The sequence below is a fragment of the Lepidochelys kempii genome, chromosome 7, assembly GCF_965140285.1.
Source record: "Lepidochelys kempii isolate rLepKem1 chromosome 7, rLepKem1.hap1, whole genome shotgun sequence".
NCBI classification, from domain to species: Eukaryota; Metazoa; Chordata; order Testudines; family Cheloniidae; genus Lepidochelys; species Lepidochelys kempii.
In genome coordinates this window covers 33,237,968-33,259,971 of record NC_136386.1, presented here as the reverse complement: position 1 = coordinate 33,259,971, position 22,004 = coordinate 33,237,968, and the positions used below count along the sequence as shown (strand labels likewise).

Genomic DNA, 22,004 nt, shown 5'->3' with positions numbered 1-22,004 from the left:
TATCTATCCCCATACACCCCCTCTCTCTGTTCCTCCCCCCCGCCCCGGAGAGCCCACGCCGCTCCGATTGGGGCGCTGCCCCCCTCTGTCCATCGCCCCCTTGTGGCCGTGTCCTGGGCAGGGCTCGGAGGCCGGGACGGGGACAGCCCCTCGGAGCCGCCCTGCTGCCCGGAGCCAGCCCTGGCGCTTGGCCCCCGGCCCAGATTCCTGCCCCCGGCCCGGGATTGGCTGAGCGCGGCACAAACAGCCGGCCGGCCAGCCGCCCCGTCTCGCTCCGCCATCCCGGCCCGGCGCCTCTCCCTTGCTTCCTTCTCCTTCGCTCCGGCCGCGGCGCGCGGGGAGGAGACCAGGCGCCGGCCGGTGGCGCGGGGGCCCCCGCGGGGCGCGTCTGTCAGTCGCTCCGTCCCTCGCTGTCTGTCCCGGGGGAGCGAAGGGAGGAGAAAAGGCAGCGGAGAGAGGGCGGGGTGGTCGAGGGGGGCTCGGGGAGGGGAGCGAGGGTTTCGCTCCTTCCTTCCTCGCCGCTCCTTCCCCCGTTGCCTCCATCCGCCCCTCTTTGTTTCCCTCTGCCCGGCCAGCCGAACGGGGAGGAAGGAGCCGCGGAGGCGGTCCCTGGGCGGCGGAGCTGCCTCCTGCTGTCTCCTGGCTCCAGGGGCTCCCTCGCCCCCCTCTGACCGCCTGCCAGGCGGCTGGTGCCAGGGCGGGGCTGGGGGACGATGTGAAGATGCCCTGGGGGCTGGCACTCTGGGTGCTCCTCTTGCCCTGGCTCTGTGCCCCCGGGGCACGGCCCGCAGCACCCGCAGCCTCCGAGCGGGCGGCTGTAGCGCGGGAGCGCTTCAAGGTGGTCTTCGCCCCGCTGGTCTGCAAACGGACCTGCCTCAAGGGCCAGTGCCGGGACACCTGCAAGCAGGGCAGCAACATGACCCTGATCGGCGAGAATGGGCACTCGGCCGACACCCTGACCGGCTCGGGCTTCCGCGTGGGTGAGCACGGGGCACAGGCCGGGGCATGGAGGGGGGACAGCTGGGGTTGGCATTGGGGGCTTTGGTTGTCCAGGGAGGGGACTGAGCTGCACTGGGGATGGGGGAGCTGTCTGGAGGAGGGGGCACACTGGAGAGCCCCTCTGGGGCCGGAGGGAGGTGCTGGGCGCAGATCAGGGGCATGGGGGATGAGGGGCTATTGGAACACGTGTCTCCCGGATTTCCGCTCTGCGCCAGCATGCATGGCTCTGCCTGTGTGGCTGCACTCACCTGTGTGGCTCACACCTGTCTCACCAGCATTGGTTGCACGCAGGCCTTTGCACACTCACCCTGGCGCAGTTTGGACATGGAGCTGCTCACACGGCTCCGTTCCACCTGTCACGTGCTTCTCTTCACATGCGTGTGCCCCTGACACATACCCGTTTTCACATGCTGACGCCAGCCCCTCACCCACACATGGTGCATGGCTGGGCCCCTTGTGCACTCACAAATCTCGCATGTTATGCCACCGTCATGCTCAAGTGGGCGCGTTTCCTCCCGTGGGCACTTGCCAGCGCACTAACTGGTACTCAGAGGCTCGCACACTTGGTATTCACTGAGCTGCGCGCTCGCTCCCCCCTTTCCCCTGGCAGTTCTTCCAGCAGCAGTTCAGGGCTGGAGGAAAATCTCGCCTCAGCGAATGGCCCCGTCCCAGCTCCTGTCCCCTGGGGCCCATCCGACGCCTGCACCTCCGGCAGCCGGCCTCCAGTCTAACATGCACATGCGTACACACTCACACACATGGAATCCAAAACTCACACATGCAAAGAATCTAACACACACACACTCGCACACACCCAATCTAACACTTGCACACATGCAATCTCATGCATACGCACACACCCACACCATCTACCGCGGGCGTGAGCTAACACACCCAATCTAACACATGGATGTGCACACACAAACACAATCAAATGCACCTGCATACACCCACTCACACAGTCAAACACTCACATGCGTGCAATCTCGCTTGCCCATACACACTCATGTAGATTCCTGCACACACTCTCACCCCCCTGCACACTGGCACACACTCGGACACGTGCTCTCACACGCACGCTCCTTTGCACTCACAGCAGCCTGGCCCAGCTCCGGCTGCGAATTCCCTGGTTTGTAACATTCCTCAGCTGATGCTGGTGCCCCTCCCACCAGGCACCATGCCAGCCCTCCCCCCTGTCACCCCCTCCACTAGCTGCGGGAAAGATCCCTGGTGCCCCTTCATCCTTCTGCTGGGGAGGCCGGGGGGGGGTGGTGTTGGGGGTGGAGTGACCTCTGGGGCTAACTGAATCCAGAGTTGGGCTGGACCCAGCCGGGAAAATCCCCTCCTGGCCCAGGGCGGGCCCAGCACCTGCGCCCAGCGGGAACGCTGGAGGATTTGGGGGAGGAGAGGGTATTTTTTGGGGGGGAAACTCTTTGATTCTTGCTGAACCAGTTCTACCTCCCCACTGTGGGTTTGACCCAGACCTCACCCCTTCCAGTCACCCAGTCACAGACCCTTGGGGAGCCCCTCCCCCTGTCTCCCAGCTGGCCCACCCCACACGTCCCTTCCCTCCACACTCCTCCCCCCAACACCCCTCCCTTCCCTGCCCGCTCCCTTTAACCCCCACACACCCCTGCACCTCATCCCGTCCTCCATCCAGCCCCACTCCCACTGTGTGCTCCAGCCACACACACCCTTCTCCCCAAGCCTCCCCTGTGCCCCTCACTTGATCCCACTGCAGCATGTCTTCCTCCCCCCCCATTTTGTCTCAGTGACACAAAGAGACTAAAAATACCTCGGGCTCCAGAAACCATGGCCTTTACTGACTTTGCACTTGGGAGGGAATGAAATTGAGTCGCTGCTGGAAGTGAGGGGGGCTGGAGCAGGCGCCAGGTGACTCCCCTTCGCTCACCAGTGCCCCTCAGTCCTGACTCGCAGCCCCCTGCCATCTGAGCCCTGGGCTCCGCCACACAATCCCTCTGTCCTGACCCACAATTTTCTGTCCCTGAAATCCCTCTCCCACCCCAGTGCACTTTTTCACCTGGATACCACGATTTCCTTTCACTTCCTGTCCTAACCTGGTGTGTAGCTGATCAACAGCCCTTCATGCCCCACCCCAGAGGTGGCCACATCTCAAGCCTTGAGTGTGCTGTGTCGGTGTTTCTGATGATGGGGCTGCCGAAGGAGCCATTAGCTGTCCTTTTGTTATTGTCCTGAATGTTTGGATAATCCCTGCTCCAACACTGAGTCACCCGGGCTTGAGCCAGGGCAGCTGGCTGGGCCTGGGAACCGGGTATATACGCACCACTCCCTTCCCTGAGCCGCGGCTGTTCAGCTGCCCCAGCAAACTCCCCAGCCAGGGAAATAAACCAAAACAGCTGGAACCCCAGCCTCAGCCTGGGAGTCAGAGCAGGGATGGTGGTGCTTGCTGGGACTGCTGGCTCTGGGAGGGGAGTGGGGTCTAGTGGCTAGAGCAGGGGGCTGGGAGTAAGGGCTCCTGGGCTCTGTCCCCAGCTCTGATTCACTCTGTGACCTGAGGAATGTCACTTCCCGGCTGGATGGCCTCAGCTGGGTATTTCACCCTGTGTGGGTTTGCGGGGAAGGATGTTGGGGAGGAAGGGCTTGTGGTTAAGGCCCTGGGGCCAGGAGACCTGGTTTATTTTCCTGCCTCTGCCACAGACACCCTGTGTGACCCCGGGTGAGCCCCTCCCCTCTCCAGGCCTGTGACTCTGCCATCCTGTGTCTATTTAGACTGTAAGATCTTTGGGGCTGGACCTTTCTCTCACCATGGGGCTGTGCAGTGCCTGGCACAATGGTTCCTGATCTCGTGTGTCTGTGTGTGTATATACAGTGCTCAGCACACCGGGCCCTGATCTCGGTTGTGTGTGTGTGTTCGTATACAGCACCCAGCGCATGGGCCGTGATCTCGGTTGTGTGTGTGTGTGTGTGTGTACAGCGCCCAGCGCACCAGGCCCTGATCTCGTGTATGTGTACACAACACCCAGCGCACTGGGCCCTGTTCTCGGGGGGGTGTGTGTGGGTAGCGCCCAGGTCACTGGGCCCCGATCTTGGTCAGGGGCCTCCAGGTGCTGCCCTGATACTAACAGGGATATTAACACATTGGTGTTACATTAGTCCCTGGAGGCCCGGCTGAGATCACAGGCTCACGCAGAGGAAGAGTTCTTGCCTCTTGTGCTCTGGCCATCTTCCCCTTCACCTTGTGCGTACCCTGGCTTGCCTGCTGGCTCACCCCTTTCCCCCTGCCATGTGTGCCCTGGCTTGCCCGCTGGCTCCCCCCTGCATGTGCCCTGGCTTGCCCGCCAGTTCCTCCCCCCCCCCACATGTGCTCTGGCTTGCCTGCCGGCTGTCCCCACCACATGTGCCCTGGCTTGCCCACCAGCTCAACCCCATGTGTGCCCTGGCTTGCCTGCAGGCTCCCCTGCCACATGTGCCCTGGCTTGCCCGCCAGCTCCCCCTGTGTGTGCCCTGGAGCAGGGGTTGGATGGGGCAAGGTGGGGGCAGGGAGCAGGGTGGGTGGGAAGTGGGGGCAGGGAGCAGGGTGGGTGGGAAGGGGGGCAGGGAGCAGGGGGTGGATGGGGCGGGGTTGGGACAGGGAGCAGAGGGTGGGTGGGGTGGGGGGCAGGGGGTGGATGTGGTGGGGGGCAGAAAGCAGGGGGTGGGTGGGAGCATGGGATGGATGGGGTGGGGGCAGGGAGTGGCTGTGGGCGGGTGGGGGTGGGCGGCCATGGGGTAGACACAGACGGTGCGGCAGTGGGGGCAGGGTGGGGGTCCCTGGTCTAACCTCCCTCTCTCTCCCCCCAGTGGTGTGCCCACTGCCCTGTATGAATGGCGGGCAGTGCACATCCCGTAACCACTGCCTCTGCCCCCCCGAGTTTACGGGGCGCTTCTGCCAGGTGCCGGCAGGGCGCCAGGCCCAGGCCCAGGGGGGGCAGCAGCTGCTGCAGCCGGCAGCGTTGGGGCCCCTTGAGGGCCCAGCAGGTGAGATGGGCTCCAGCAAACACGCCATCTACGCCGTGCAGGTGATCTCCGATGCGCACGGTGCCGGGGAGCCACCCGCCGGCCACAGCCCCAAGGCCACCGTCAGCCACTCCACCTTCATGGTGCCCCTGGGACCTGGGCACCACTCGTCCGAAGGTACTGCTGCTGGGAGTGGGGAGGGGGACCTGGGGAGTGTGATGGGGATGGAGGGCAAGGGAGGGAGTGATAGGGTAAATGGGGTGACAGCGTAACTTGGAGTGAGGGGGTGATGGGGGAAGAAGACAGGTGATTGGGTGGGGGTGATGGGGGCAGGGGTTGTTGGGGGTGAATGATTGGGCAGGGGGGCGATGGAGCAGGGGGTTGATGGCATGGGGGGGGCAGTGTCCCTCCAGGGCCTCTGTCATCTAGGGGAAGTGCCAGCCGTTTTCGCCTGGGAAGCTGGGGGTCAGTGTCAGGGGACGGTCCATGTGCTGACTCCCCCTCGGGCCCCCTCCAGTGCAGGTCCACCCCCCTCTGCTGAATGTGCGCGTCCACCACCCGCCTGATGCCTCCGTGCAGGTCCACCGCATCGACAGCATCAGCACCGAGGGCACCGGGCCGGGCGCCCAACACCACCTCATCCAGCACCCGGCCCAGAGCTCCATGGGTCAGAAACCCCCCACACCCCATGCCCGGCCCCATACGCACAAACCCCTGGGACGCTGCTTCCAGGAGACCCTGCCCAAACAATCTGTGAGTTGCCCGCTCCTCCAAGAGGCACTGTGCTGAAGGGAGCGGGGAGAGGTCAGCAGGGGGCGCTGTGCTGCAGGGAGCAGGGAGAAGTCAGCAGGGGGTGCTGTGCTGCAGGGAGCAGTGAGGGGTCAGCAGGGGCGCTGTGCTGCAGGGAGTGGGGAGGGGCCAGCAGGGGGCGCTGTGCTGCAGGGAGCGGGGAGAGGTCAGCAGGGGGCGCTGTGCTGCAGGGAGTGGGGAGGGGCCAGCAGGGGGCGCTGTGCTGCAGGGAGCGGGGAGAGGTCAGCAGGGGGCGCTGTGCTGCAGGGAGTGGGGAGGGGCCAGCAGGGGGCGCTGTGCTGCAGGGAGCGGGGAGAGGTCAGCAAGGGGTGCTGTGCTGTAGGGAGCGGGGAGGGGCCAGCAGGGGGCACTATGCTGCAGTGGGAGGTGGTGGTCATGGTCTCACTTGCCTGTCGTGTTTCTCTCTGGCGATGGGGGGCACTGTTTCTCAGTGTGGGAGCAACCCTCTGCCAGGCCTGACCAAGCAGGAGGATTGCTGCGGGAGCATCGGCACCTCCTGGGGGCAGAACAAGTGCCACAAATGCCCCCACCTGCAGTGTAAGTAATGCCTGAGGTCCCCTTCCTGGTACAGCCTCACAAGCCCTCCCAGCTCGCCCCCTGCCTGTGCTCCCGCTTGCGCCCCACAGCGCCCCCTGCTGGGAGAGGCTGGGCCAGACTAGCTGGGAGCTCCCCCCAGCCAGTGGCCCTGCAGCCCTTCAGCTAGCCAAGAGGGGCTGCCCAGTGCGGGTGAGCCAGGACTGACCTACTGAGGGTCTGTGAGAGCTGGTGTTTAGCTGGTGCTGCCACTTCTCCCCCTGGCCTGGCGCCGACCTCTCCCAGCCTGGCGCAGGGTTTACGGGAAGCCTGGATGGGGCCTTACGTAGCCAGGCTGGGCTGCCACATTCCAGCATGTGGCCCCGGGAGCGGCCTGGGCAGTGCCCACCAGTCCCTCCCAGAGCTTCCAGGGCACCATGGCGGGGGATGCCACAGTGGGGGGGGATGCCCAGCTGGCTAAGATTTGGAGGGGATGGATCAGGTGGCAGGTTCCAACCCTCCTTTCTCCCTCTCCCCCCGCACCTACCCTCCTTCCTGGCACTCCCACTCAATGGCTTTTCCAGCTCCCGGGGATCTGTGAGCCGCAGGGTGTTTGTGTTAGAGGTAGCCAAGAATGTGCTTCATGGCCTGGCTCCTTGTTCTCCGGCTGGGCAGGCCCCCAACCTGCTCCCTTTCATCACACTCCGGCTCTTCTGGGCAACTTCCTGTCTGCAGCTGCCACCCACCCACCCCCGTGGGAAGCGCTGTCGTCCCCCCCTTGGGGGGGTGAGAGGAGCAAGTGGGGTAGGAAAATTGAACTGTTTGTTACCTGAGGGAGTGCATGGGTGCTGCCACCCCAGCTTCTCCCAACAGGGGGCTCTGCAGGGAGCAGGGCAGGATCTGGCTGAGGGAGCTCCTGGCTACTCCAGCCCTGGCCTCTCCCAGCAGGGGGCACTGTGGGGAGCGGGGCAGGAGCAGAGGGGAGCTTTCAGCCGGCCATTCTAAGCTAATTTACCCCTGGGGGCAGTTTTTCCTTACCCATCAGTCAGTAGCTGGCTGTGACTTGGGGGCAGGGGGCTGTCCCTGTTCCCCCTGTCCCTCAATGCCTCTGCCACCCGCATGAGTTGTGATAATGTCTCACCCTTTTCCCAGCCCTGCCCTGTGCACAGTCCAGTGGTGGTGAGTCCCTCAGGTTAACAAATTCCCATGGTCCCTTGGAATTCTGTTTCCTTTTGAATCTCACTGGGACAGCCCCCCTCTTCCCGAGCGTCCCCCCAGCTCCTCTCTTTCTCTTTCTTCTCAGTCTTTCTTTCCATTGTCCCCCCCCCCAAAGTTTCCCAGCTTGGACGGATCAGGAGCAGCCTGGCTGCACACGCCTGCTGGAATGAACATCGTCCCATGTCCCCGCCCCCCGCGCCTGCTAGCCTGGCTGTGGTAGTGAGACCAGCACAGGCGCTGGTTAGCTGATCACTGCTTCCCCCAGCACCACCCCCAGTGGGGCCGCTGCTGAGGGGGGCGAGGAGCCAGAGACCCTGAGCCAAACCGCCGTCTGTGCAATCGTCTGGCACCCGTGCTGGGTGATGTCTATGTCTCTGCTATTGCAATGGTGATGGAGACCCCCCCCCCCGACCCCCCCCCCCCCCCGCAGCTGGAGATTTGGACATGTCTGGCCAGGTGCCATGCAGACCCCCACAGCCTCCTCCTCCCCACCTGAGATCAGGGCCCTGCCCCAGGCTCTGCACAGATACAAGAGACAGTGTCTGCCCTGTAGGGCTCAATGTCTAGACAAGTAAATAGGAGGGGAAGGAAAGGCACCGAGTGGGAATGGGACTTGCCTGAGGTCAGTGGGAGAGCTGGGATAGAACCCAGGAGTCCTGAGTGCCAGTTTGCCCCTGCTCTAACCCACTAGGCCCTGCTCCCTTCCCAGAGCCAGGGCTAGACCCCAAGAGTCCTGCCCTCACCTGTACACCATGCTGCGTCCTCGCTCCCGCTGATTCCCCCTCTGGGGTTTGTTATGTGTTGCAGACTCGGGGGTGCAGAAGACAGGCCCGATCCGAGGGGAACATGGGGGTGATTGCCCACAGGGATACAAGAGACTGAACAGCACGCACTGCCAGGGTACCCGGTGGGCACTCTCTGGGTGGGGGGACTGAAGACCTGCTTCTGTGTGTGTGTTGTGTCCTTGGGAATGGGTCCTGTGTGGGGCTGTGGTGTGCTGCTGAGACATCTCTCCCCAAACACACTTTAACAAGTGTGCCCTGTGGGGAGTGTGCTTTGTGTTGTTGTGTTACATGTCCTTGTGTTACTGACCCGTCTCCCTGTGCAGACATTAATGAGTATGCCCTGTGGGGGTGTTGTGTTGTGTGTCCTAGTGTTACTGACCCCTCTCTCTCCTTGTGCAGACATTAACGAATGTGCCATGTGAGGTGTGTGTGCTGTGTGGTGTGTCCTAGTGTTACTGACTCCTCTCTCTCTCTCTGTGCAGACATTAACAAATGCGCCCTGTGGGGTGTCCATGTTGTATTGGGTGTTGTTGTGTTGTGTGTCATTGTGTTGCTGACCCTCTCTCTCCCTGTGCAGATATTAACAAGTGTGCCCTGTGGGGTGTCCATGTTGTATTGGGTGTTGTTGTGTTGTGTGTCATTGTGTTGCTGACCCTCTCTCTCCCTGTGCAGATATTAACAAGTGTGCCCTGTGGGGTGTCCATGTTGTATTGGGTGTTGTTGTGTTGTGTGTCATTGTGTTGCTGACCCTCTCTCTCCCTGTGCAGATATTAACAAGTGTGCCCTGTGGGGTGTCCATGTTGTATTGGGTGTTGTTGTGTTGTGTGTCATTGTGTTGCTGACCCTCTCTCTCCCTGTGCAGATATTAACAAGTGTGCCCTGTGGGGTGTGTGCATGTTGTGTGTGCGTTGTGTTGTTGTGTGTCGTGTTACTGATCCCTCTCTCTCCCTGTGCAGACATTAACGAGTGTGCCATGCAGGGTGTGTGCCAGAATGGCGAGTGTCTCAACACCCAGGGCAGCTTTCGCTGCGCATGCAAACCTGGCCACATGCTGGGCCCATCCCGCAGCCAGTGTGTCCGTATGTAGGGGGACCGGGGGCAGGCTGGGGGGTTGAGGGGATTGGGAGGGTTGGGCAGGAGGCTCGGAGCGGCACTGACCCTGTCTCCTGGGGGGGTGATGGGGGTTCAGTGTCTCTCTGGGGTGCCCAGCTGGGGATGGGGGGTGGGGGAGGGGCTCGGAGCGGCACTGACCCTGTCTCCTGGGGAGGTGATGGGGGCTCAGTGTCTCTCTGGGGTGCCCAGCTGGGGGCGGGGGAGGGGCTTGGAGCTGCACTGACCCTGTCTCCTGGGGGGGTGATGGGGGCTCAGTGTCTCTCTGGGGTGCCCAGCTGGGGGCGGGGGAGGGGCTCGGAGCGGCACTGACCCTGCCTCTCCCGGGGCTGCAGCGGAGAAGTCGGGGGAGAAGAGCCTGTGTTTCCGGCTGGTGAGCCCGGAGCTCCAGTGTCAGCACCCACTGCCCACTAAGCTGACCCGCCAGATGTGCTGCTGCAGCGTTGGCAAGGCCTGGGGGGCCCGCTGCGAGCGCTGCCCGGCTGATGGCGCAGGTAAGGAACTGCAAACTGGGCCAGGATGGAGTATCTGCCACAGCACTGCCACGGGGAAGCTCGCAGTGCTGTAGACCCTGGCTGGGGCACTGCCACGGGGAAGCTAGCAGCGCTGGAGTCACCGGCTGGGGCACTGCTACGGGGAAGCTCGCAGTGCTATAGACCCTGGCTGGGGCACTGCCACAGGGAAGCTTGCAGTGCTGGAGTCACTGGCTGGGCGCACTGCCACAGGGAAGCTTGCAGTGCTGGAGTCACTGGCTGGGCGCACTGCCACAGGGAAGCTTGCAGTGCTGGAGTCACTGGCTGGAGCACTGCCACAGGGAAGCTTGCAGTGCTGGAGTCACTGGCTGGGCGCACTGCCACAGGGAAGCTTGCAGTGCTGGAGTCACTGACTGGGGCACTGCCACGGGGAAGCTTGCAGTGCTGTAGACCCTGGCTGGGGCACTGCCACAGGGAAGCTTGCAGTGCTGGAGTCACTGGCTGGGCGCACTGCCACAGGGAAGCTTGCAGTGCTGGAGTCACTGGCTGGGCGCACTGCCACAGGGAAGCTTGCAGTGCTGGAGTCACTGGCTGGGCGCACTGCCACAGGGAAGCTCGCAGTCCTGGAGGCACCAGCTGGGGGCGCTGCCACAGGGAAGCTCGCAGCCCTGGAATCACCGGCTGGGGACACTGCCACGGTGAAGCTCGCAGCACCAGTGTTAACCTGTCTCCTCTCCCATCTGGCAGCTGCCTTCAAGGAGATTTGCCCAGCAGGGAAGGGCTACCACATCCTGACATCCCACCAGACCCTGACCATCCAGGGGGAGAGCGACTTCACCCTGCACATCCACCCCGACGGCACCACAGACCTGCAGCAGCAGCGTGAACTGCCCAGCCTGCCGCCCCTCGAGGGGGACTCTCAGGAGTCCGAAGGTCAGAGACCCCGGGGAGGAGGCTGGACTGGGCATGGGGGCCAGAGAGGTGCCACTGTCGCTCTGCTCACCAGGACATGGGGGTTCCCTAAATTTTCCCCTAGTGAACCCCAGTAATAGCAGGGGCTGTACCCCACATTGCCCTGTGGTGAACCCCAATATTATCACAGGCTGTACCCCAAATTCTCCCATTGTGAAACCCTGTCTGAGAATGTAGGGTTCACAGAGAGAAAATTTGGAGCTCCCTACATCCTCCGAGGGACAAGCCCACATTCACCAACAGTGAATCCCATGTTCTCACAGAGATGTCCCCCACATTCCCCTGTGGCAAAGCCCATGTTCTCTGGAGCACCCCAAATTCACTAAGGGTGAATCCCACTTTCTCAGAGCTGTTACTCCCTTCTTTGTTGGCAAACCCCCACATCTCAGGGTGCAAACCCCATGTTGTCAGAGCTGTTACCCCAAATTCTCTAAGGGCAAACCCCAGTTTTCAGGGGTACACCCTGTTATCTAAGAACCCCAGAATCCCAGAGCCGGGGGACCCTGCTCTCAGAGCAGACCCCCCGCTCTCAGAGGTGAACCTCACATTCTCAGACTGGCATGACAGGATCTGACCCCGGGCCCTGTGTTTGTCTCTTGCAGCTGTCACCACGGCCATGGTGAGTAGGGCCCCCGGAGCAGCAGGCGTGCAGCGGAGGAGCAGCGGAGGGGTGATGCGGGAGTGGAGGGAGGATGGAGGGAGTGGGAAAGGGAGCCCTGGAGGGTGGCGGGTGAAAAGGAGGGAGGAGAGGAATGAATGAAAGAACGAGAGAGGGGGAGGAATGAAGTGAAGCAGAGGGAGGAATAGGGCACCTGTCTGGGTAGTGGAGCGAAGCAGGTGCCCCCACTGTTTAATCACTCCCCCTCCAGCTACCGGCATATCGGACCAACTCAGAGGAGCAGTCAGTGGACCAGTTCTATGCCAGTGCAGCCACCCTGGGCGCCCGCTACCCTGGTGAGTGATGGAAGAAAGGGCACTGCTGTGGGGAAGCTCGCAGCACTGGAGTCCCTGGCTGGGCTCTGCTGCGGGGAAGCTCGCAGCGCTGGAGCCCCCAGCTGTGCACTGCTGCGGGGAAGCTCGCAGCACTGCTAACCCTGTTCTGTCTCCATTGGGTCCCAGAGGTGGTGGCCCGTCCCACGACTGCCATGGTGCAGAAGGTGCTGCCGGACCAATACACACGTAGCGCCGTGGAGATCGCACCCACGCAGGTGACAGGTGAGAGCCTCATGGCAGGGGTGGGGGGCTGCGCGCCAGCGAACTCCCTCCTCCCCTTTGGGAAAAACTTCACATTTATGGACCAAACTTCCCTACTGGGGCCCCCTTAATTATCAGGGGTGAACCCCAAACATTCCCCAGTGATGTGCACGTTTTCAGGGGGGTCCCCAAAGTCCTTTCCGGGCTGGTGATGTCTCCTGAACACCCCTGGCCCGATGCAGTGTGGTCCCTGTGAGCTGCTATCGCAGCAGCCTTAGGGGTGGGGGAACTCCTGGCTCTCCTGGGGGTCTATGAGAAACAGATTTCCTGGCTCCTGTGTGTGAGCTATTCATCCTGATCCCCCTTCCTGGGCTGCGTCTGTCTGTCCCTGCAGAGACTGATGAGTGCAAGCTGAACCGCAATATCTGTGGCCATGGAGAGTGCGTCATGAGTTTGTCGGGCTACACCTGCATCTGCTACCCGGGTTACCGCTGGCACACCCAGCGCAGGTTCTGCACAGGTAACACGCTGCCTCGCCCTTCTTTGTGGGTGTGCGACACATGCAGAGGGACACGCATGTGCATGGCTGTCTGGGGGCACGTGACACCCACTCCACTGCATTCACGGAGGTGTCAGCACCCTGGAGGGGCACATGCATCTGTATGACGGAGTGACCCTTGGGTATGCCTGCATACACAGGTCTGTGACGCCCCCCAACTAGCCTATATGCAAGGGTGCAACACACGTGTGTCTGCACAGCAAGTGTGTGACACGCCCACACAGCTGCACAGCAGGAGTGCAACACGCCTGCATGGCTGCACAAAAGTCTGGCACGCCTGCACATCTGTAAAACAGCTGTGTGACACACCCACACATGTACAAAAGATATGTGACACGCCCACACAGCTCTACGATAGGTGTGCGACACACCCGCACGTCAGCCTGTGGAAGTCTGAGACACCCACCCCGCTTGCGCATGCTGGTAGCTAGGCCTGCAACACGTGTGCAAGTACACATGCAAACCTGTGACCCCTCCAACATACGCATGTGGCCAGGGCTATGACAGGCCTGCATCCCGGCATGGCGGGGGTCAGTCATGCTTTCTCCCTCCCGCCCCCCGCCTGCCACAGACGTGAACGAGTGTGAGGCGGAGCCTTGCGGCATCGGCAAGGGCGTCTGCATGAACACGGGCGGCTCCTACAACTGCCACTGCAACCGGGGGTACCAGCTGAAGGTGCACAAGGGCGTGCGCTCCTGCGTGGGTGAGCACCCAGGGGGCAGGAGCTGGGGGGGAACAGCAGGGCTGGAGGAGGGGCTGCTGGGAGCTGTGGGAAACAGGGCACGCATGGTGAGCTGGGGATGTGCTGGGACATGGGGGATGGGAAGGAGGGCTGGGGAATGGGAAGGAGGCATGGGGAAAGGAGGGCTGGGGTATGGGAAGGAAGGCTGGGGAAAGGGGGGCTGGGGGAAGGGGAGAGGGGGATGAGAAGGAGGGCTGGGGAAGGGGGGCTCGGGATGGGAAGGGGGCATGGAGGTTGGGAAGGGGTTTGGGGGGAAGGAGTGATCGGTAAAGTCCTGTCCCCGCTCCTCTGCCCTGTTCACGCCCACCTCTCTGGCAGACATTGACGAGTGCTCCAAGCCCCACATCTGTGGGGACGGGGGAGCCTGTGTCAACTACCCTGGGCACTACAAGTGTGAATGCCATCCTGGCTACCGTCTCAAGCCTTCCCGCCAGCCCCTCTGTGAAGGTAAGGGCTGGCCGGGTTGGGGTGGAGAGGGAGGGGGAGGGGAGACCCCCAACAGCCTGGGAGACAGAGACCCTACAATAACATACCAATTGCCCTGAGAGACTCGATCATAACAAGCGGGTGCGCACAGCCTGAGCAGTAGTGAAAGCCTGAAATTTCCAAAGACCCTACAAGAACAAACAGGTGCACACAGCCCCAGAGTTACTGAGTGAGACCCTACAATAACAAACCAATGTCCAGGCCCAGAGCTTGCACAGACCTCAGAACAAGAAGACAGTGCCCCTGAGCAATCCTTCTCACAATAACCTGTCAGGTAGAACTGTCAGAGACCCTACAATAACAAACCAACTCCCCACTTGCCAGAGGACTCGCTGAGTCCTCAAGGGCCCTGCCCTGTGCACTGCCCCTCATGGGGCTCCCACAAAGGCACCTTACCCTTCACCTTTTCTCTCTCCCTGCAGACATTGATGAGTGCCTGGACACCGGCATCTGCCCCGACGGGAAGTGTGAGAACCGGCTGGGTACCTACAAATGCAGCCCCTGCCCACCGGGCTTCCGGGGCCAGCATGGGATTTGCTATGGTAAGCGCTGGCCACAGGACCCAGGAGTCCTGCCTCCCAGCCCCCGCTCTAACCCACTAGGTCCCACCCAACTCCCAGAGCTGGGCATAGAACCCAGGAGTCCCGACTCCCAGCCCCCGGCTCCAACCCAGTAAACCCCCCCGCCCCCTAGTGCTGGGGTTGGTGCAGTATCTAGGGTGAGACTCTCATGCCCCTGTGGTGGGAGGTGGCCTGTGCAGCCCACAATGGGCTGAGGGACGTTCGGCCCCAACCAAACTTGGCTGCAGGGGAGTGGGTTGCAGGCCAAAAGTTGCGTGGGGGACAGGGTTGAGGTTCAGCGTCTGTGTCCCCCCCAGATGTGGATGAGTGCTCTGATGAGACTCCGTGCAAACACGGCTGGTGTGAGAACCTGCCCGGCTCCTTCCGCTGCACCTGTGGGGAGGGATTTGCACCCGCACCCAATGCCCGGAGCTGCCTGGGTAACTAGATTCCCTGTCCTCCCAGAGCCCCGCTGCTCTAACCACTGCAACCCCTCCCCTCCCCGAGCCCCCTGCCCTAACTACTGCATCCCACTCCCCTCCCAGAGTCCCCTGCTCTAACAATTGCACCCCCTGACCTCCCAGAGTCCCCCTGCTTTAACCACTGCACCCTCTCCCCTCCCAGAGCCCCCTTCTCGAACCACTGCACCCCCTGCCCTCCCAGATCGGAGGATAGAAGCCAGGATTCTGACTCCCAGTTCCCTGCTCTCTCTCCCTGCAGATGTGAATGAGTGTGAGGATGGGGGGCTTTGCCCCAACGGGGTCTGTGTCAACACCCTGGGCTCCTTTAAGTGCCAGTGCCCAGCGGGCTTCCACTCGGTGAAGGACAGGCCACGCTGCGAAGGTGAGGGGCTGGGCCATGGGGTGGAAGGGTGCAGGGGGCTGAGCTGGTGGTTGGGGGGGCATGTAGGGCTCAGGGTGAGGAATCTGGGCCAGGGAGCTGCCTGTGTGCGGTGGGGCTCAGTGGGGGGGTGAGCGGGTTGTGGGGGGGGCAGGGGCTGCCTGTGGGAATAGAGCAGTTGTGTGAAGGGGCTGGGAGGCGGGGCTGTGGACATGGGAGCTGTGAGAGACTCAGGCTGGGTGGCCATGTCAAGGGGGTGGCATTGGGAGGGGGCTGGGTGGTTATGTCTGGGGGGGGCTAGGTGATGGTGTCTGGCTGGGTGGCCATGTTCAGGGGGGCTGGGGGAAGGGGTCGGGCTGGGTGGCCTTGTGGGGGGGGTTGGGAAGGGGCTGGGTGGCCATGTCAGGGGGAGGGCTGGGTTTGGGGGCTGGGCTGGGTGGCCTTGTGGCTTAGTGAGGGGGCTGGGCTGGGTGGCTGTATTGAGGGGGCTGGGCTGGGTGGCTGTGTGTGTGTGTGGGGGGGGGGTGACTGTGTGATGGGGCGGGGCTGGGTGGCCATGTGGTGGGGGCTGGGCGAGGGGGCTGGGCATCCATGTCTGCGGGGGGGCTGGGGAGGGGACTGAGCCAGGCAGCCAAGGGGGGGAAGGGGGCTGGGTGGCCAGGTCCAGGTGGGGCTGGGTAAGAGGGCCAGGCTAGGTGGCCATGTCTGCGGGGGGGGGCGAGGGGGAGCAGGATGGACAGACGCGTAGGGTGGGGGCTGGGAGTGGCCCCCTCACCCTGCGGCTCTCCATGTTGCAGACATAAACGAGTGTGACTTCCCGGCTGCCTGCATCGGGGGCGAGTGTGTCAATTCTGTGGGCTCCTACCGCTGCCTCTGCCGTGCTGGGTACAAGCTGGTGAACGGCAGGAGGTGCCAAGGTGAGGTGCCGGGTGGGGTGCAGAGAAGTTGAGCATCTGGGTGTGCGTGGGCCCGGCGTGTCAGGAGTCTGGCGTTCCTCACACGGTAGTGTGACACAGTGAGGGCAGTGTGTTGCACCAAGTGTGAGCCGCTGCGTGTGGCGACACAAGGACATGGCATACGGGGGGCAGGTAGTAAAGTCTGGGCATGGCGGGGTATGAAGGCACACGAAACTCTCGGCTTCAGGAACGCCTCGTGCCCAAGTGTGAGCCTGATAGGCTGCAAACTGGGCCTGCCAGGAGTAAGAGCCAACACCAGGGTGTGTGTGAGGGACAGAATGTGTGGAGCTGCACAAAGCCCTGCAAGGGCCCATGCATGTGTGTCTAAGTGAGCGTGCCACACTGGAAAAGGAATGAGTACAAGCTTCTGTGTGTGTGTGTGCGTATAACTGGGTGTGATTGTCTGTGAGTGTGAGTTTGTGTACTGTAGGGTGACACACACGGGGCACAGGTGTGTGGCGTGGATGAGTGTGTATCTGTGAGTGGGAACAGGTATGGTTGTGCAGCAAGTGTGCCATTGCACACCGCCTGCCTCTATCTCCCACTGGTCTCCCCCCAGATATCGATGAGTGTGCACTGGACCCCAGCTTGTGCCTGCCCCACGGGGCGTGCGAGAACGTGGATGGCTCCTACATGTGCGTGTGCGATGAGGGATACACCCCATCTGAGGATCAACACAGCTGTGAGGGTGAGAGTGGGATGCGGGGCCTTCCCCTCTGGGGGACACTAGCTCTGATATGGCACCAGAGTGGGGCACTGTGGGATTGATTTACCCTCTGCCCCCCAGATCTGGAGCCCCCCAACAACAAGAAGGAATGCTACCTGAACTTCGATGACACCGTCTTCTGTGACAGCGTCCTGGCCACCAACATCACCCGCCAGGAGTGCTGCTGCTCACTGGGGGCTGGCTGGGGTGACCACTGTGAGATCTACCCCTGTCCTGTGCCCAACTCAGGTGGGACACAGCCTACCCCCTCCTCCATGCCACCCTCCCCCATTCCCACTGCCACCAACGAACCGAGGAACTAGCTGCTACTGGACATGGTGTGACTGTGAACATCTAACCCCCAGGCTCCAAGGCAACTACTAGAATCCAACTGGGGGGGTCAGGAAAGCATTACCCATGGAGGGAGTGGGGGGATACCGGACAGGATGGGCCCGTTGGTCTGATGTGGGGGCAGGGAGCGGGGATTCCAGTCTGGATGGGCCAAAGGTCTGATTCATGGGGCAGGGAGAGGGAATACCTGGTCTAGACATTAATCCCTCTTCCCCAGTGTGCATGTCACCTCTCTCCCCTGCAGCTGAGTTCCACTCCCTCTGCCCCGACGGGAAAGGATTCATCCTGGATGACAACATCCTGAACTATGGCATCCCCGCCCACAGGGGTGAGTGCCAGGGCCCATGCCCTGATCTGCTTGGCACCTGCACTCGAGGGCTGGGGGATTAGGAGCCAAGGTTACACCTTCCCCTGCCCCCCACCATGAGTCACAGGGTTTCCAACCCTGCAACCCTCCTACCTAGCCATTACAGCCCTCCACACTCCACCCCAGGGGCAGCTGCATCTCAATGCCAGCCAAGGGATCCCTATATAAACAACCCCTATACCGCACCCCAGAGTTGGCTGTATCTCAGCGCTGGGTGAGGGATCCCTGTATAAACAGCCCCCACACCCCAGCCCAGAGGCAGCTGCATCTCAGCGCTGGGCGAGGGATCCCTGTATAAACAGTCACCACACCCCACCCCAGAGCCAACTGCATCTCAGTGCTGGGTGAGGGATCCCTGTGTAAACAGCCCCCCTTCCCCACTCCGGGCTCCTTGCAGACATTGACGAGTGCAGCCTGTTCAGGGAGGAGATCTGCAAGGAGGGGAAGTGTGTCAACACGCAGCCGGGCTACGAGTGCTACTGCAAGCAAGGCTTCTACTATGATGGCAACCTGCTCGAGTGTGTGGGTGAGGAGGGCGAGTGGCATCAGCCCAGTCGGGCAGATATCCTGGTCTAGAACTGTGGGGGGGACAGACAGGGATGCCCCTCTAGGGGGCGCTGCTGTGATCTGGCCTTGGTGGGGGGTCTCACTGGCTTGCAGAGTGGGGAATGGGACATGGGCCTTCCCCTCTAGGGCGCGCTGGCTGTGATCTGGCCTTGGCAGGGGGGCTGGCTGGCTTAGGGGGGTGAATGGGGAATGGGACACAGGATGTATACCCTAAAAGGGGCGGTTCTGTGATCTGGCCTTGGCTGGGAGACTGGCTGGCTGAAGGGGGTGGGGGAATGAGACACAGGCCTTCCCCTCCAGGGGGCGCTGGCTGTGATTGGGGTGGGGCCAGGCAGCCAGGAGGGGTGCCGAAAGGAGGGGCTGGGCTCTGAGCTATGCCCCTTCCCCCCAGATGTGGATGAGTGCCTGGACGAGTCGAACTGCGTGAACGGGCTGTGCGAGAACACGCGGGGGGCCTATGTGTGCACCTGCCCCGCCCCTGCCGTCTACAACCCCACCCACAAGAAGTGCCTGGCACCCAGTGAGATCGGTGAGTCCCCTTCACACATGACACAAGCTCACTGGCTCTGAGTCTTGGCCCTGGCCAGGTGGGCAGCCCCATCACAGCCCTACCTCCTCCTGGCCCCTTTGAAGGTGGGATGCTGGGGACTGAGCTTCTCTCCCGCCCGGTTGGGGGGCACATTGGTGGGGTGAGGACGTGCGAGCAAAGATGCCCCTTGCTGGTCCTTGGTGTCATGATGACCAGTTTGGGGTCCTTGGTGCCATGACAACCCACTGAGCCTGTGACATTAGAGCCTATGGTGACTCCTACTGGCCCCTGGTGCCATGGAGACCTCATCAGGTGCAGTGTTACCATGTTGACCCTGGCTGGCCCCGATGCCATAGCAACCCTCATCAGTCTGGTGGTGCCATGGCGATCCCTGCTAGTCCCCTATGCCATGGCAACCCTGTCAAGCCCCTGATGCCCTGTGACTGTGCCCTGGCCCTGCAGATGTGGATGAGTGCCGGGACCCCGGAGCCTGCCGGCACGGGCGTTGCATCAACACACTGGGCTCCTTCTACTGTGAGTGCAGCCTGCCCTGGATGCTGGATCCCAGTGGCAAGGAGTGCCAGCTCCCCGACATGCAGGCAGGTGAGGGGCATGCAGGGCTGACTGCTACTTCACAGGCCCAGGAGACTGCGGGGGGCTTGGGATTGTGAACCTGACTCTGTGCGTGAGCAGGGGGGCGAGTGTGAATGAGTGATTGTGAGGGTGAGCGTGTCCCTGATTGTGAGCCGGTATGAGTGTGAGCACATCACTGATTGTGACCGTGGTGGTTACGAAGATTGTGAGTGTGCCCCTGGAGTTGCCGGTGCCCATGTGTGAGTGTGCACCTGCCTAGATGTGCAGTGACTGTGGTGGTGTGCACAAGGGCCTGTCCAGCATGCCAGGTCCTGTGGGACTGTCTCCTGCGGGCGCTGGCTGAGATGGTGCCGTGGGCTCCCCCCCCCTCTCTCTGCCCTGGCAGACCGGGCGGCTGACCGGCGCGACATCTGCTGGCAGCACCGGGGGGAGGACAGCATGTGCGCCTCCCCGCTCAACGGCTACCACCTGACCTACGAGGAATGCTGCTGTCGGTACGGCAAAGGCTGGGGCTTCCAGTGCCGTGCGTGCCCCCCCCGCAGCCCAGGTAGCATGCATGCCTAGCCTGCCCTCTGGGGGTGCTGGCTCCAGTCTGGTCCCAGGGTTGGGGGACTGGCTGGTTTGGGGGATGGGGAGTGGGGTACGGGGCCTTTCCCCTCTGTGGGCTCTGGCTGGCTCAAGGGGACGGGGAGTAGGGTATGGAGCCTTTCTCCTCTGGAGGTTGCTGGCTCCTGTCTGGCCCCACAGTGCGGGGGACTGGCTGGCTCAGGGGGGCAGGGAGTGGGCTATAGGGTCTTTCCCCTCTGGGGGCTCTGGCTGGTTAAGGGAAGCGGGGAGGGGGGTACAGGGCCTTTCCCCTTTCGAGGCTCTAGCTCTGTTTGCACTGGGCAGGATCTGATGGGATGTGATTCACTGGCTATGTGTCCCAGGCTGGTTGTTATGGTTCCTTGCAGGACAGCAGTGTCAGCCATCTCAGAGCGAGAGCAACTCCTTCTGGGATCTCAGCCCCTTGTTCCTGGGCAAGTCCCGCAAAGGTTAGTGATCCTTCTATACACAGCCCCAGAGGTGGCTGCATCTCATTGCAGGCCAAGGGGTTCCTGTATGAACAGCCACCCACACCCCACCTCAGAGTTAGCTGCATCTTTGTGCCAGACAAGGGATCACTCTTCCACATGCCCCCTCCCTCAATTTCAGCTGCATGGGAATGGGTTCCCTGCCATTCCCATCGTCTTATCTGTGTCCCCCCGCCTTTGTACACCCCCCCCAAGAGGATGACACCTCAGAGGAGGATTCAGATGAATGTCACTGCCTGAATGGCCGCTGTGTCCGGACCTACCACGGTGCAGTTTGCGAATGCCCTGCTGGCTTCCAGCTAGACACCACCCGCGTCCGCTGCCTGGGTAAGAGTGCCAAGCCTCCCGTGAATTAGCATGCACTGCAAAGGGATGTGCTGCCCACACCACTAGGACTCCTGAGTACTGTCCTGGGACGGGGGTCTGGTCTAGTGGATTAGAGCAGGGGTGGGGTTGGGAGCCGGGACTCCTGGGTTCTCTTCCCTCTTCACCTTTCGCAAACAGTGCTGCTAGCTGTCTCTCCGTGCCTGGTCTGTTGGGGGATGCAGGTTCAAGACCCATACTCACGCACCACAGCCACTCCATTAACCCCTTCCCTCCCTCTCCCTACCCACAGACATCGACGAATGCCGGGAGCTGAACCAGCGAGGCCTGCTGTGCAAGAACGAGCGCTGCATCAACACCAATGGCTCATACCGCTGTGCCTGCAAGCCAGGCTTTGTCCGATCCCGCCACCATGGGGGCATGTGCATCCCCCAGCGTCGCCGATAGCCCTCTTGTCACCCACCGGGGGCGCTGCCAGCTGACACAAGAGAGAGACTCTGTCGCTAAGGGTTCAGATCCTGTTTGGGGGGAACGTAATATTTTTTAATTGCTAAAAATGGGGCATTTTATTGGGTTTTCCTCCCTCTGCAAGATTTTTTTATTAGCATTATCTTAGGGCTGCATTATTTGCACTCATTTCTGTAGGAACCAGGTATACAAAAGCCAACAACCCTGTAAATAACGAGAAAGAAGCTAATGAATTAATTAAACTGTGGAAGTGGATCCTGGGCTAGGTGTTTGTGTGCTGTGCTGTCCGCGTTGGTCGGGGAGGGCAGACGCTGCAGCTGCTGTCTGGCCTGCAGGGGGTGCTGTGACAGTGCAGGGAGAGAAGCCTGCAGCTGCTGCCCCCCAGCAGTGGGTGCTGTGACAAGTGAGGCAGGTCAGTCTGCATCCTTATAACCTCGCCCTACCCTGACCTCCTAATGGCCTCCCTGTGGAAAGCCTTGGCAGAGCTCTGACATCATGCAGTACACCCGTGATATCATCAGCCATGCTCCCCTAGGCTGTAACTCCTGCCTTGCAAGGCTGGGTCGGGCACTGCTGCGGGGAAGCTCACAGCACCAGGGTCAGCTGTTGGGCCAGGCCTGCAGGGGAGGGTTGATGACATCATTAAAATTCCCACAAGGCCTTTGAGGGATCAAATGGCCTCAAGGTTTAAAAAAAGTAAAGGCTCCAAGGCCCAGACCGGTGTTGGGTGCAGAGAGCCCTGGAATGCCTCCGCCTGGGGTAGGCCATGCGACTACAGTGCCCATCATTCCTTGGGGGACTACAAGTCTCAGAATGCACTGCCGGAAGAA

General features: G+C 61.8%; 1 protein-coding gene across 7 annotated transcripts; it reads left to right on the top strand.

The window, feature by feature from the left end:
* Positions 1 to 232: 232 nt before the first annotated feature.
* On the top strand, positions 233 to 21,434 carry LTBP3 (latent transforming growth factor beta binding protein 3). Of its 7 annotated transcripts, XM_073352005.2 has the most exons (28): positions 235 to 980; positions 4,822 to 5,154; positions 5,495 to 5,730; positions 6,219 to 6,324; positions 8,326 to 8,418; positions 9,260 to 9,382; positions 9,749 to 9,907; positions 10,634 to 10,819; positions 11,461 to 11,477; positions 11,728 to 11,812; positions 11,978 to 12,073; positions 12,447 to 12,572; positions 13,183 to 13,314; positions 13,672 to 13,800; positions 14,262 to 14,381; positions 14,717 to 14,839; positions 15,120 to 15,242; positions 16,037 to 16,156; positions 16,755 to 16,883; positions 16,983 to 17,150; positions 17,497 to 17,580; positions 18,017 to 18,145; positions 18,578 to 18,715; positions 19,178 to 19,318; positions 19,695 to 19,856; positions 20,263 to 20,343; positions 20,578 to 20,709; positions 20,999 to 21,434. In XM_073352005.2, the coding sequence occupies exons 1-28, from the start codon at positions 722 to 724 to the stop codon at positions 21,151 to 21,153; spliced, it is 3,885 nt and encodes a 1,294-aa protein (XP_073208106.1). In that variant the 5' UTR covers positions 235 to 721; the 3' UTR covers positions 21,154 to 21,434. The 7 variants fall into 7 exon arrangements, 6 of the variants coding, with proteins under 6 accessions (XP_073208109.1, XP_073208106.1, XP_073208110.1 ...); XM_073352008.2 differs by lacking the exon at positions 20,578 to 20,709 and having other exon boundaries at positions 234 to 980; XM_073352009.2 differs by lacking the exon at positions 19,178 to 19,318.
* The last annotated feature ends 570 nt before the right edge of the window (positions 21,435 to 22,004 follow it).

Bases quoted from the DNA above. Each gene is read 5' to 3' on its own strand.
- LTBP3 (XM_073352005.2), top strand. From the start codon at position 722: ATGCCCTGGGGGCTGGCACTCTGGGTGCTCCTCTTGCCCTGGCTCTGT. The intron at 16,157-16,754 runs GTGAGGTGCCGG...GTCTCCCCCCAG, and splicing joins GAACGGCAGGAGGTGCCAAG to ATATCGATGAGTGTGCACTG. The intron at 19,319-19,694 runs GTGAGGGGCATG...CTGCCCTGGCAG, and splicing joins GCTCCCCGACATGCAGGCAG to ACCGGGCGGCTGACCGGCGC.